Genomic DNA, 12,680 nt, shown 5'->3' with positions numbered 1-12,680 from the left:
TTACATGCTAGAAAAAAGGAAAAAGAAAACTATTAAGGGCTCATCTCTGGACATTTTATCAAGGTGCCCTAAGCGTTCTCTCAGCTTTCTTGGTTTCCTGCTGGAAGTGAGCTTCCCTTCCTCAGCTCCCTAAAATGTAACTCCAAGCTCCTTCAAGGACGGGAGTCGACACATCTGAGTTTACTGAGCACCTGCGGAGCCCAGCTCAGTAAATACCTGCAACTGGGAGAATAAAAACGCCTCAATTCCGTAGATTTCTGTGCTTGCACTCTTAGCCGCTAGGTGGCGCCATTTGACCTCCACCGAGATGCATTTTCCTGCAACTCCCTGGAGATGGAGAACATGAACAGGGTCCTGAAGGAACGCAGGGCGCTCGGACCAGGCGAGGCTGACTTTAGAGAGGGACCTGGGTTGCTTCCTGTCACGGAGAGCACAAGGGCCCTCCTAGGACTGGCACACAGACACACACACACACACACACACACGGAGGCACAGTCTATCTGTTCATTTTATCACCGGCAAACCTACAACCTTGATAAATATGGATTATGCAAAAATCCTTATACATGCTGTGAGATCGTCACAGGTGTGGTGGCTTGCATTTTAAGAAGACACCCATCTTACGCAACATGGTCTGAACCTCCCCCAGACTTCCCACCCTTTGGCTGTTTCTCAAAGACTTTTGGCCACGGTCACATATATGATTATCATTTTATCTTTCAAAATACTTTCCATAAATACATATCATTTTCATTTTTCAGAACACTTACTGAGCAATAGCAGGGGGATTTACCCTCTTCTGCCCCATCAGCTCCCTATCACGGGCCCAAGACAAGTTCCTCTTTCTGTCCCTAGCCCAGGCCCCCCTGCACTCAATCAGCTGTCGGTAAATGTCTGAGACCTGAGATCTAGGATGGTTATGAAGATACACATAAAACATCCTTTGAGGCCCCCAAATAAAAATATTGGACAAAGATCTAAATGAGTGATAATATAATTCTAATATTTTGTTTGTGTTCATGTGTGGAACGTGGGTGCCTGGAGAGTGGTGAGCTTAGATGTGGCACCATCTTGAGTGGCACAGTCTGAAGCCAGAGAAAACCTAGATCTGAATCCAGCTGTGCCTGGCCCCGGGGCCTGCCAACAATGAACAGCTACCTTTAGAAAGTTGTATGGTTTCTCTAACTCTCCATTTTCTTGTCTGCAAACTAGGAGTAATGATGGCAGAGTCCTGGTAAGATGTAACTCATCAGCACGTCTCATCAGTGGGAGAAAGACATCACAAGCTGAACCGCTGCGCCAGAAGCAGCTTGGAGGGGCCAGGGCGGAAGGCTGAGTGGGTGTGGGTGCTACAGGCGCCCTGCCTAGGAAGCTGATGAGCAGGGTAGCGTCACTGAGCGGGATGCATTGAGGAATTCGGGAAAGACGGATCCTAACCACTTACGCTGCGACAACCACACCCCTGAGTCCACTTATTCGTGCCGAGTCTGCTTCTTTGGGAAGATGTGTCCTCCTTCTCCGTTGTCAGGATCCTGAGGAAATAACTTCAGCTCCACAAATGCTGGGACCAGAGGTGAGTGAATGGAGTGGATGCACCTTTGTTGTGTGGGGCCAGCTTGCGCCACAGACCCAACCGAGCCCCCAGCATTTGCACATATCACATTGTGCGGTGGCTCTTCTGAGAAACACAGGAGGAACTGGCTGTGATGTGCGGCTTGTGTTCTCAGTTCCCCTTCTGACTCAAGGAAAAATTGGTCAACAGAGGGTGGTATGAGTGGAGCAAAGGACACCACAGACGTCCCCTGGCATGGGACAGGGTGACAGGGACACAGCCCGCAGAGCCCTACTGGTGCCTATCACAGGAAAAGGGACATTACAGGAATGAGAAAACTCTGAAAGTTTTAGAAATACCTTACCCAATTTATTTCCCGTATATCTTCCTTTTTATGCATAAGTCCTAATAAATCCTAAGTCAATCCTAAGAGTGACTTAGGATTTATTAAAAATTTCACTTCTAATTAAGCCTGAAAGCCATTGTGTGCTTACTTGGTCATGCTTTTCCTTTCTCGGCGTTCTCCTCAATGGCACATCCTGCAAACCCACAACAGGAAACAGAACTCCTGAGATAAAGTGTCCTGCCCAAGGCTGCACAGCTGGTAAGTAGTGTAAGTGACATTGAACCCAAGCCTGTGGAGTCCTGCCACCTCTAGGTCCAAAGCGACTCTGCCTGGCTGTTAGAACACAGGCTGTGTTAGGGATGTGCTTACGGTCTGGAGATGGGACCACAGTCATCTTCCTGTCACTGTAATGCTATCAGCTCCTCTGAACCGAGGAAGAATGACCAGCCTTGTATTGTCATACCATCAGCGGCCGGCAGGGGGCACTCAACAGCGGATAATTGTCAAGCGGTTCTCTGGTCTAATTAAGGAGTAAAAGTGATGATGTGCTCTCCTGGGGGGGGCGGGGGACAAGCTTTCTCCTGCATAATTAGCGGAAGTGCAAACTGGTACAATCTCTTTGATGGATAACTTGATGATATCTATTTTTAAAAACATGACATCCTTTGATAGAGCAATTATACTTCTAGTTCATCCCCCAGAAAAATTTAAATAGGTACAGAAGGATGTAGGTGTAAGAATATTCATTGCAGTATAATTTAAAACAGCAGACATTTAGAAATAATCTAATAGTCCATCAATAGAGACTGGCAGATGTCGCCCCTATAGGAAGTGATTTCTGAACCCCCATGTCAGGCCCAGGGCCCCTTCTGTGCTTCTAAACGCCTCACATCTCCCATCTTAAAACCTCTGATAATGAGGGAATCTGCTCGTGCGCCTGCCTTTCCCTCTCCTTGCGGGCGGGGGTTTGGGTTCAGGAGGCCATGCCGCCTGCCACGGAGGGTGAGGCCGGTAGGGGAGGGCGGAAGGGGCTGGCGTGCCGGGGAAGGGCAGGTGGCCATGTGGCTGCAGTCTAGGGGCAGCAGGCTCTCGTGCCTGAGGGCGGCCTGTGAGAGGGAGCTTGGACTTCTCCTGGAGGGCCGGTTCCATCTCCCGGGAAAGCCCTCTGCGAAGGAACCAGAGCGTCTTCTCCTTCCACAAAGTCAAGACGGGACACGGGGGTGGATAGCGCAGCACCAGGAGTGCGGCTGAGGCCACGTGGGACTCGCCAGGCCCCTCTCTACTCTGCGATGGGAGACACTGTGCCATGCCTGCTGCCCGGCCCGGATGTGCTCAGGTCAGGGGCCTGGGACCCAGAACTGACAGCGAAGCTGGCAGAAGCAGCTCCCTCTGGGCGCCGCAGCACTTTGCTGCCGTCCGTGCTGCTGGGGAGCGAGCCTGAGACCCTCCCCAGCAGCCGGGGGAGCTGGCCCTGTTCCCTGAGGGCACACAGGAACCTCAGGCTGAAGCTGGGTGAGGACACTTCCCCCGAGCGTGGCCAGCAAGATGGCCCCTGACACTCACTGCTGTTTGCTCAGTGCGGGCCAGGCAGACCAGGGTCTATGACAGGGCTGAAGGCGGTGGGGGTCTCATGGGCATGGAGGCCATGGACCCCAGACCGAGCCTCATTCTCACCCGGAGGCCTCATCTTCCCCACTCGCATCTGCAGTTCTGAGCGAGGTGGGTGGCGGGGCAGAGCGAGGGGTGCTGCCACTCTCCCTCCCTGGTGAGCGTCTACTTCCCTTTTCTGCTCGCTTACAAAATGATCAACTGACTTTTTTGTGGCTTGAGATCCTTTGACGAAGCCTCTGGGCACTGATGCTAGTGGCTTCCTGTGTGGGCCAGGGTGGCTGAAGCCTCAGGGGACAGACCCCGAGGAGGGAGGAACAGCAGGGGTGCAGCTGGGGCGGGTCACGGGGGAGGGGGGCAGTCTCGGGAGGGAGGTGAGCCAGAGAAGCAGATGCCAGAGCCACAGGGCGCCAGGACTGGATGACAGGGGCCGGCCATGGCCACTGCGGATGAGCACGCGGCCGCGGAGATCAGTTCACTCCATTCTTCCTTTCTAACTTTAAGCGAGCACCTCTTCCCGCAAGGCTCACTGGTGCCGGGGTGAAGAGGCTGCCAATCACCCACCCCAAAAGGCCAGCAGGCGGGGCTTCTTAACGAGGCTTCCACGTTCTGGTCCCTTACTACTCCCCGTGTCCATCTCCTGCCGCCTTTCCCTAAAATACCCCCGCCCCAACCTTCAAAACACACATAATTCTCTAACCACCCGGAATGCCTCGCAGGACTCCGCTAGGGTCCCGAATGTCTCCATGGAAACAGTGGCGGCCCGGCCCCTCAATCTTTTGTACATCTCCTGGGGTGGGGCTGCTAGCCCTGCTGATTCCGCTTCCTTCTCCGGACCCCATGTGTTTCCTGGAGCACCTGTCACGTTGCAGTCATTCGTGTGAGTGCTCGCCTGCCTGCCTCCCTGTGTGATTTCAGTGACTCCGTAATGACATGGTGAAGAATAATGCTGGGGAGAATATGATGAAGGATGTCGCTCTGGTTCATCGTCCACAAAGACTTGGGAAATTGGGTTGTGACTGGGCCTCTATCGAGTGCAAGTAGAGGGGGAGGGAGGAGCTGCTATGGGCTCTCGGGCTGGACACTGGAGCTCTGCTGGCGAAGGTCAGGGGCCCAATGAGGACAAGAGCTCCTGGGGACACGTGGCAGCAGCCCTGTCGGAATCGGTAGCTCCGGAAGGCAGATGGGGGACTCGTGAAAACGGGAGCACACCCCTGGAACTGCAGCTGTCACAGCCTCTCGCTTTTATGGTTCAGGTGTCAGTGAAGTCAGCATATAGGGTGGCCTGTGGGTGGGTTTGTCCCCCACCACTTGCCGGCGTCGGAACGGCTCTTAGGGAAGTAAAAAACTGCTAAAAACTAGAATTCGGCAATTTCAAGGATTTGTCTTAAACTTTCTTCATAAAGATTTGGACACAGATGGTACCACTGGTTTCATTTATGGCGAAAGCCAGTACGGCCTGCCCGCGGCTAAGCGGGCGCAGGAGGCGCACCCGAGTCTAACCCAATCCAGACCTCTACGCCCTGGGGGTGTGGGAGGCCCGAGGAAAACCCTTCTGCCTCTAAAACCATGGCGAACCCCGCGTTGCGAGGGTATAAACTCATCAGAAATGGGACTGAAAGCCTTGTTTCCAGTTAGCATTTAATCCATTACGAATAAGTACAACTTGCACCTAAAACATCCCAGAGGCTCAGTGTCCTCAGTGCTCTGGAGGCCCATGGCCTGCGCAGAGGTACCTGCCGAGCGAGCTGCGGGAAAAGCCCAGGCGACCGAAGCCGCCGCCCACCGGACACCATGATGGACACCCGGCTTCCCCGTCCTCCCTGGATGCCGCAGGGGAAGGACCGCGGGAGACCGCCCGCCTCTGTGGTCGCAGGCTGCTCGGGCACGCGGTAGAAACAGCCTCAGCCACCGCACCTTATGTGCTTCTGAAAAACCACAGCAAAACAAGGGGCCGCAAACAGGTGGCCTAGTCGCGTCTCAGGGGGCCGGGAAGGACAGACAGAAACGGACGGACCTGGAGAGGGCGCAGTGGCCTCCGCTCAGCTCCGCGCAGGGGAGGTCTCCGGGGTGCCCGGGGTGCCTGGGGTCCCAGCTGAGCGCGGGGCGTGGAGCTCGGGCATCGCCCTGCGCCCCGGCGAGGCCTGCGCGCCCTGCAGCTCCAGGACCGCCCGGCTCAGGAGGCCTCGCAGCAGCCGCATTTCGCGGAGCAGCTGGTCCACGTCGGGTCCCGGGGCGCCCGCGGGTTGCTCCAGGGGCTCGAGGGGGGCGCAGGCGGGGGCGGCTCTGCCCGCGGGGACCTGTGGCCCCGCTGAGGTGGCGTCAGGGATGGAAGTGGCCTCCGGGCCCGACGCGGACCCCAGGGGCTTCCGGGAGGAAGGCGGGTTGTTCCCGGGCGCCCAGGCTGCGGCCTGCGGGTGGGGGGCGGCGGTGGGGGCGTCCGGGGCCGGCCCTGCGAACGGCGAGCGGCGGCTGGAGCGTTGTCCCACCGCAGCGGGGTGACGGGCCGCTCGGGGGTGGGGGGACCTGGCTACGGAGGGTCGAGGCCGGAGCGAGTCGGGGTGGGCGGCACCGGGCGGGGAGTGCGGGAGACGGTCACTCACCGCGCCCCGGGAGCGGCAGCCACGCGCTGCGTTTCCGGACGCTGCGGGAGGCGGTGGCAGCTTCGCACCAGTGCGACTCCAGCTCTTCGACCTCGGGCTCGGGGACCGTGTACTCCGCGGCCGGGCCGAAGCGGCGCACGGCGCGGCTGTACTTGTAGAAGGCGAACTGCAGCGGCGCGGCGCGCTTGCGCGGGTGCAGCCGCGTGTCGCAGCGCAGCACCACGCCGCCGCCCTCGGGGCGGCCGGCCACCTGCAGCACCGGCGCCGGGAACAGCTCTGCGGGCAGGGCCGGCGGGCTCACGCGCGGGCTGGCGCCGGGGCCCCCCCCCCCACCGCAGCCGCGACCCCGCCCACCCGGAGCCCAGCGCAGGTGGGAAGAAAGGGGTCCGCGAAGGGGGCCGGCTCGGAGGGGGCAGGGCGGGGCCAGGCACTTCCGGTCACACCCGACCGGCACCTAGCTCGGGTGCTGCGCCTTGAAGGTGGTCGCTGCCCCTGCTTCGCCCCAGTCCCACAGTGATCCCCACCACTGTCGCTGTCCCTTTATGGGGTCCCCGCTCAGAGTAAGAAGCGGAGGGGGGGGAGTAGGGAGACACCCGCCCCCGCTCCCCGCAGGCTGCAGGTCAGGTGCGCCCTCACTGCGGAGCAGGAGAGGAGGGGGCACAGGCGGTCTGGCAGAGAAACCCTCCCCTCCTTTCCGCGCCCGGTCCCTGACCCACAGCTCCCCAGGGCTCGCCCACCTTGCACGGTCACGGCCACCTTGGCGGAGAACATGGGCGCGCTCTCCACCGGGATGCGCATGGTCCCCGAGCACTGGTAGCGCCCGCTGTCGCCGGCGCGCGCCTGCGGCACGGTGTAGTTGGCGCTGGAGGCGAAGAAGCGCACGGCGCGCCCGTCGCGGTAGTAGTGCAGCTTGTAGACCGCCTTGTCGTACCAGCCGCGGCAGCGCAGCACCAGCGGCTCGCCCTCGAACACCGCCGCGAAGGGCACTTGCAGGATCAGCCAGTCTGCGACAGTCACCACACACCCCACTCCAAGACGAGGTCCAGCCCCGGGGTCCCCCGTTCTCTCTGCATCCCTGCTCCCCCACCCCAGCTGCTCTCCTTCTCTGTGTCAACTCACTCCCTGACTGAGCAGCAGGCACCCCGAAATCTCAGCCCGATGTGCTAGGAGGGGCGTGCGGAGGGAATGGGAGGCCAAGACGCCTGAGACTCGGTTCCAGCCTCCAAGACAAATGCCCACCGGAATCCTGGTTAAGCTCCTTGGGATGGCTCAGGGCCTGCCCACCTGGCGCCGGACCTCCCGGCACCATCCCAGCACCCCCTGTGCCCAGCGGCTCCTTTGCCTCCCCACCTTCCACTCCCGCAGACAGTCCAGCCAAACTGAAGTGCTGGGGGCACCCGCCCTGCTCTGAGGGGCCGGGGCCTGGCGCCTGCTGTCTCCTCCGCCAGGGAGACCCTTCACCTGTTCTCGCTGAGGGCTACTTGTCCTGCAGGCCTGGGCTCAGACATCATGTCCTCCAGAAAACTTCCCTGCCCTGCCGCGAGAGGCCAGGTACCCTGCACAGAACCTGTGTTTACCCTGCTCCTCACAGCCAAGAACAGTGACACAGCCCTGGCACGAGCCAAGTGCGACTGTAGGTGTTTTCTTGAGAAGGAATTATGCAGGTTCTAGCCACAGCCCAGATGCACTCCCAGGTCTGCAAGCAGTGCCCGCCGTCTCCTGTGGCCAGCATTTCACCTGTACTCGCTGTCAGTGTCCAAGCAAGAAACGCAAGGCGTGGACGCGAAGCGCGTGGTAGTGCCAGTCCGAGCGCTGGGGGATGGTCTTAGACGCTGAACGCAAACTGTGGCCTAGCGGGCCAAGATGACATAATACACCCGGTCCTGTGCCCTGACTGACAACTTTCTCTTCTCCCATTTCGAAAGCCTTTAAGTATCCCCAGGGGCCAGTTTCCTAGTTGACCCCTGAGCACATGTTGTACCTGTTGTAATAGAATCTTGACCACGTGCTCTGTTCAGCTGCTGCTTTTTCCTTAACAACATGTTGTCGTTTTTTTGTATTCACAACAACCAAAGACACAGCTACTGTGATTGTCCCTGCTTTGCCGATGGGAGGACAGAGACGCATCAGTCTGGAGTCGTCCCCCAGCGGCAGGTAGCCTGCTGGGGGTGGGGGGGGGTAGCACGTTTCCTGCTTCCTCTGTTCTCTGAGCAGTGTCCCAGGTCCCACAGCCTCTGCCCTCAGAGCTAGTCTCATAAACAAACAGAAGCGGGCATTTGCCGCCTGCCGTGGGTGTGGGTGGGTGAGGGGCGGGGCCGGCCTCACTGCATCTCCCGCACAGGGCCACGCAGCCCCCCTTCCCACTCCAGAGACTCGAGCCCCCGCTTTCCTGCAGGGAGGGGAGCGGCCCGCAGCAGCACAGCGCAGACACTCACCGGTGGACACGGAGAGGTGGACAGGGTCACTGACGGGCGCTCCCCGAGTCTGGCAGCGATACGCCCCTGGGGCCTGGACCTCGATGCTCGCCCTGTGAGAGGGCAGCAGCAGGTGGCCCAGGTACCACAGGGTGCTGACGGGCCGCAGCTCCAGCACCAGCGGGCGGTCCCCATCGCAGCGCAGGGTCACCCGCTCCCCCTTGAAGACGGTGGTCCAGGGCGGGTGTAGAGACAGCGTGGGCTTCTCCAGAGCAGCTGGCAGGGGGGCGGGGGGAGAGGGTGGGGCGCCAGTGGTCGCTCTGGGAGGCAGTCTCAGAAATCCTCAGCCCCCAGGGCCAGAGCCCGAGCCCGAGCCCGAGCCCCGGCAACGCGCGGCGTGGACCCACTTCCGGGGCCGCAGCGAGCGGGTCCACAGGGAGGGTGGAGCAGTGGCAAAGACACTGTCCTGGAGTGGCCCAGGGCGGGGAGACCCAAGCGGGCTGCTCAGGGGCTTGGGGAGAAGGCACAGAAGACCCAGAGAGGGATCCTAGACTCACCAGCTTGTCCGCTGCTTGGAGCTGCCAGACAAGAACCGCCGAAGAGAGGAGAGCGTGAGCGGGGGGCGGGCGCCCTGGGCCCGGCAAGACTCGGCAGCCCCGGGGCCCGTCCTCTTCCGCCTTATCTCCCGGCTCTGAGAAAGCCCTGCCTCTGTACCCCTCCAGGGGACCCGAGCGGAGGATCGCGTGCGCCCCAGCACGCACGCACGCACAGGCACAGGCGCACACGCACACGCACGCATGTGTTCGCACACGTGGGCACACATGCACACTGCGCACACACGCGCTCACACATGCAGCACACACACGCACACGCACACGCACGGGCACACACGTGCTCACACGCACACACGCGCACACGCACGCTCACATGCACACACGCCCTGCCTGCGCTCCTCCCCACGCCAAAGCCCCAAGCCGCTGTTGCCTCCTCGCAGACTCACCCAGGAGCAGGAGGGTCGTCAGCGCCCACATGGCTGACCCGCAGCAGCAGCAGCAGCAGGCGGGGGAGACGCTGCATGGGATGGGGCAGGGGAGGGGGTGGCCGCTGCTGACCACCGGCTGGGGCAGGCACTGCTGCTTCTCCCACGCACCCCTAACTCCCGAAGATGGCGGACTGCAGAGAGCACGTGACGGGCCTGATGGGTGTCACCCTCAGGTGTCCCAAGCACCCCACCGCCCCACCGCCCCACCCCACAAGCAACCTCCCATCTCAGACCAGCCCCAGCTCCTGTCGAGAAGGCCTGCTGAGCAGAGCCTGTGCTCTCTGCCACCCCAAGAGAGCCACGTGGAACCCCAGGCTCTGGCAGGTGACCCTGCCACTCACCGCCAGGCTCCCATCGACACCCCACTCCCATCCCACGTCCTCCCCACCCTCCGGCTGGCCCCATAAGCCTCAGTCGAGGAGATAGATCCTCAGGTTCTCGAGGTGCCCCAGGGCCTTTGTTCTGCCCACTCCCTGATGACAGACACAGGTGGGAGGCCTGAGTGAGGCCGACACCAGGCTCCCTGCGCTCACGCCCTCCGCAGATGAGCAGACAGAAATACATGACTCCAGCGTCCCAGGCAAGGGAGAAACGCAATGTGCTTGCCTGTCGTCTTTCTCCCTTCCTGACACCCCAAGCCCTCAGAAATCCTAAGTCTCTTCTGCCCACCCACTGCGGTGCCCTCAACTTATGGCATCTTCACACGCATGTGTCTCTCTTCCTTCCTTCCGTCTGTCCCTGCACCCTCCCCCAGCCACCTCACCTGTGGCAGAGAAGTCACTGCATCAGCCCCTCAGAAGCCTCTCAGATCCTACCTCCCACTGGACTTCTTGTGCTCTCTGAGTCACAGGACCCTGCCCTGAGCAAGGGGGAGCCTGAATTCTCGTGTAAATACTTAATGAAGTTTCCAGCCCGATAGGGTGTCTCCCTGGACGGTCTCCTGTCCCCATCTGCAGCTGTTTGGTCCAAGGCGCCCCCTTCCCACGGAACTCTGGGGGGCAGAGATTCTCAGGCAGCGAGGACTCCTGAGGACAGTCCCTTCCCCCTGCTCACTGACGACGCCCATAGCCCGGCTCTGAGAATTCCGGCGGTTTCTCTTCTCTTCCTGTGCCAGTCCTGGTTAAAAATGCAAATGCCTCGTGGAAACTGTGATTGGTGCTTACATTATGCGCCGCTTCAGATGCTGTTTCGAGAGTGGCTTTTGGTGAAAGAGACCTAGGTTTGGAAGTTAGGGAGCTGGTGATGCCAGCGGTGGCCAGGGGGGCGGGCGCGGGGCGGACCTGGGCACAGAGCTCGTAAACTGTCTGCTCTAGCAGGGCACCCCACGTCCCGCCTGCCTCCACATCCCAGGGCCGGTGTGGGCCCCCACATCACCCACAGTCTGATTTCCGGCCAGCACCACCTCTGCGATAAGGACGTGATGCCCACCAGCCGCCCCGGGTCCACGCCAGCTGACTCGATTGGCTCCTCATCGCTCAGACACAGCCCTCGGCCTGTGCACCACATTCCACAGGAAGCCGGCTTATGCCAGAAATTCAGGAAGCGTGCAGTGCCCCCTGAAAATCCGGAACCCTCGGAGGGGTCTCCTGGCACGGTGCCCGGAATTCAGCTTGAAGACTCTCCCACCCAGCATTTCTTTCTTCCAGACGTCTACATTTTCCCCAAATTGGAGCTTTATCTCCGTCAAAGACGTTTTCCCCACAGAATTCGTAACTCTTCGCCCCTTTGCCACACAGACGTTTGGCAGCGATCGCTGGTTACCGGAGCGATTCTCCAAAGGTTATCACAGCTTAACTTCCAGACAAAACGCCATCATCTGACAAGGGTTCTGGGAATAAATGTCCTCAGGGATGACGATGGCGATGACGCCGCTCGCTCTCCACGAGTGCCCTAGCGTGTATCGGGCGCCATGCCACATGCTTCACAGATGCCACCTCGTTAGCTCACACTTCAACCTCCAGTGTGACCGTATTCCTTTGTTTTCCTGCGGTGTGTCTGGAATGGCCACTCACAGAACCGGCACAAAGGAAGAACGAGGTGGCCAGCTGGGCACAGCCGGGCACCGTAATTTAGGAGGACGCTGGCCGAGGTCGTTATTGAAAGGTGTGCCAGCTCAGTGACCGAGGCTCCCTGCGGCGCCTGTCAGGCTGGCTCCCACGGCAGAGAACGCACAGCGGGAGCTCAGGCAAGTGTTGTTATGAACCAAAATAGATTTACGCGTGTTTTTCAAGAAAAATCGTCCAGAGACAACGTAACTGAAACAAACGATCGCTGCTCCCACAGCATCGTGCTCAGGCACAAATTCCCCAGCGCGGAGGGGCCTGTGGAGAGACCCCAGCTGGCTTTAATTATGTCACGGGGCGTTGCTACCTTCCGACTCTGTCCCGACCCCTACAGACAGAGACACCAGCTTCCACATGTACCTAATGCCACAAGTGCCACAAACCCCAGCGGCAGAGTAAACCCAGAGGCGGAGCCGCCAGCCCCACCGCTCCCCTTAGGCAGGGGCTTCTACAGCTGCTCGTGGGGGCTGTCCTCTCTGTGTTTGGATGTGTGGCAGGAACCCTGTTTTCCACTCACTAGGTGCCAGGAGCAGCCCCTCACCCACCCAGTGTGACAACCAGTACCGTCACCGGACGTTGCCGTAAGTGCTCTGGGCGGGGGCCTGGGGGTCGCCCCCGGTGGAGTCTGCTGCCTTAAATCCGGCCCATGGCTTCTCTTCGATCACCAGACTCAGGTCTGCGCAGCAGACGGCAACCCCCAGTCTCGAGAGCAGGGCATGACGTCACACCAGGAGAGAGTATGCGCCTACAGCTCAACTCCAGATGTCGCTTTGCACGAATTTATTTATACTCACCGACCTCCTAACAAGACACTGGGAACTCGTGGCAGTTCTGGGTGTGTGTATGGGGAGGGGGAGGAGAGGAAAGTAGAGAGAGCTGGGTTTGGGGGTGGGGGTGACAACTCTGCGGGTGGCTGTTCACTCATGCTCGGCACGACCCTTCGTGGTCTCGAGCTTCAGGTGGCCAGACAAGTCCCTCAGCTCCGTGACCAGGTGACCGAGGAGAGCCTGCACGTCCTGCATTTGCTTGAGAAGAAGTCTCATCTGGTGGAG

General features: G+C 59.9%; 2 protein-coding genes and 1 long non-coding RNA gene across 3 annotated transcripts in view; 1 reads left to right on the top strand and 2 right to left on the bottom strand.

Annotated features, from left to right (window-relative positions):
* Window positions 1-4,910, top strand: LOC111730261. The gene is made up of 3 exons (XR_002776613.1): window positions 1-1,573; window positions 2,109-2,156; window positions 3,036-4,910. It is a non-coding gene; the product is annotated as an uncharacterized LOC111730261 (long non-coding RNA).
* A 230-nt stretch (window positions 4,911-5,140) lies between these two features.
* On the bottom strand, window positions 5,141-10,795 carry FCRLB (Fc receptor like B). Its single transcript, XM_023521494.1, has 6 exons — window positions 9,524-10,795; window positions 9,081-9,101; window positions 8,545-8,799; window positions 6,847-7,113; window positions 6,110-6,385; window positions 5,141-5,958 (listed from the first exon to the last, which is right to left on the bottom strand). Exons 1-6 carry the CDS (start codon window positions 9,552-9,554, stop codon window positions 5,549-5,551), a joined length of 1,260 nt encoding a protein of 419 aa, XP_023377262.1. The 5' UTR covers window positions 9,555-10,795; the 3' UTR covers window positions 5,141-5,548.
* Window positions 10,796-12,194: 1,399 nt separating this feature from the next.
* FCRLA (Fc receptor like A) overlaps window positions 12,195-12,680 on the bottom strand; it is a 5,550-nt gene continuing 5,064 nt past the window's right edge. Inside the window, exon 6 of the mRNA XM_023521499.1 lies at window positions 12,195-12,304. Within this exon, the coding sequence (XP_023377267.1) occupies window positions 12,195-12,304 (110 nt within the window). The remainder of the gene's footprint in view (window positions 12,305-12,680) is intronic.

This window comes from Pteropus vampyrus, unplaced genomic scaffold (assembly GCF_000151845.1).
Source record: "Pteropus vampyrus isolate Shadow unplaced genomic scaffold, Pvam_2.0 Scaffold304, whole genome shotgun sequence".
Lineage (NCBI taxonomy): Eukaryota > Metazoa > Chordata > Mammalia > Chiroptera > Pteropodidae > Pteropus > Pteropus vampyrus.
Note: the sequence above shows the minus strand (reverse complement) of the source record. Positions and strands in the feature narration are given on the sequence as shown.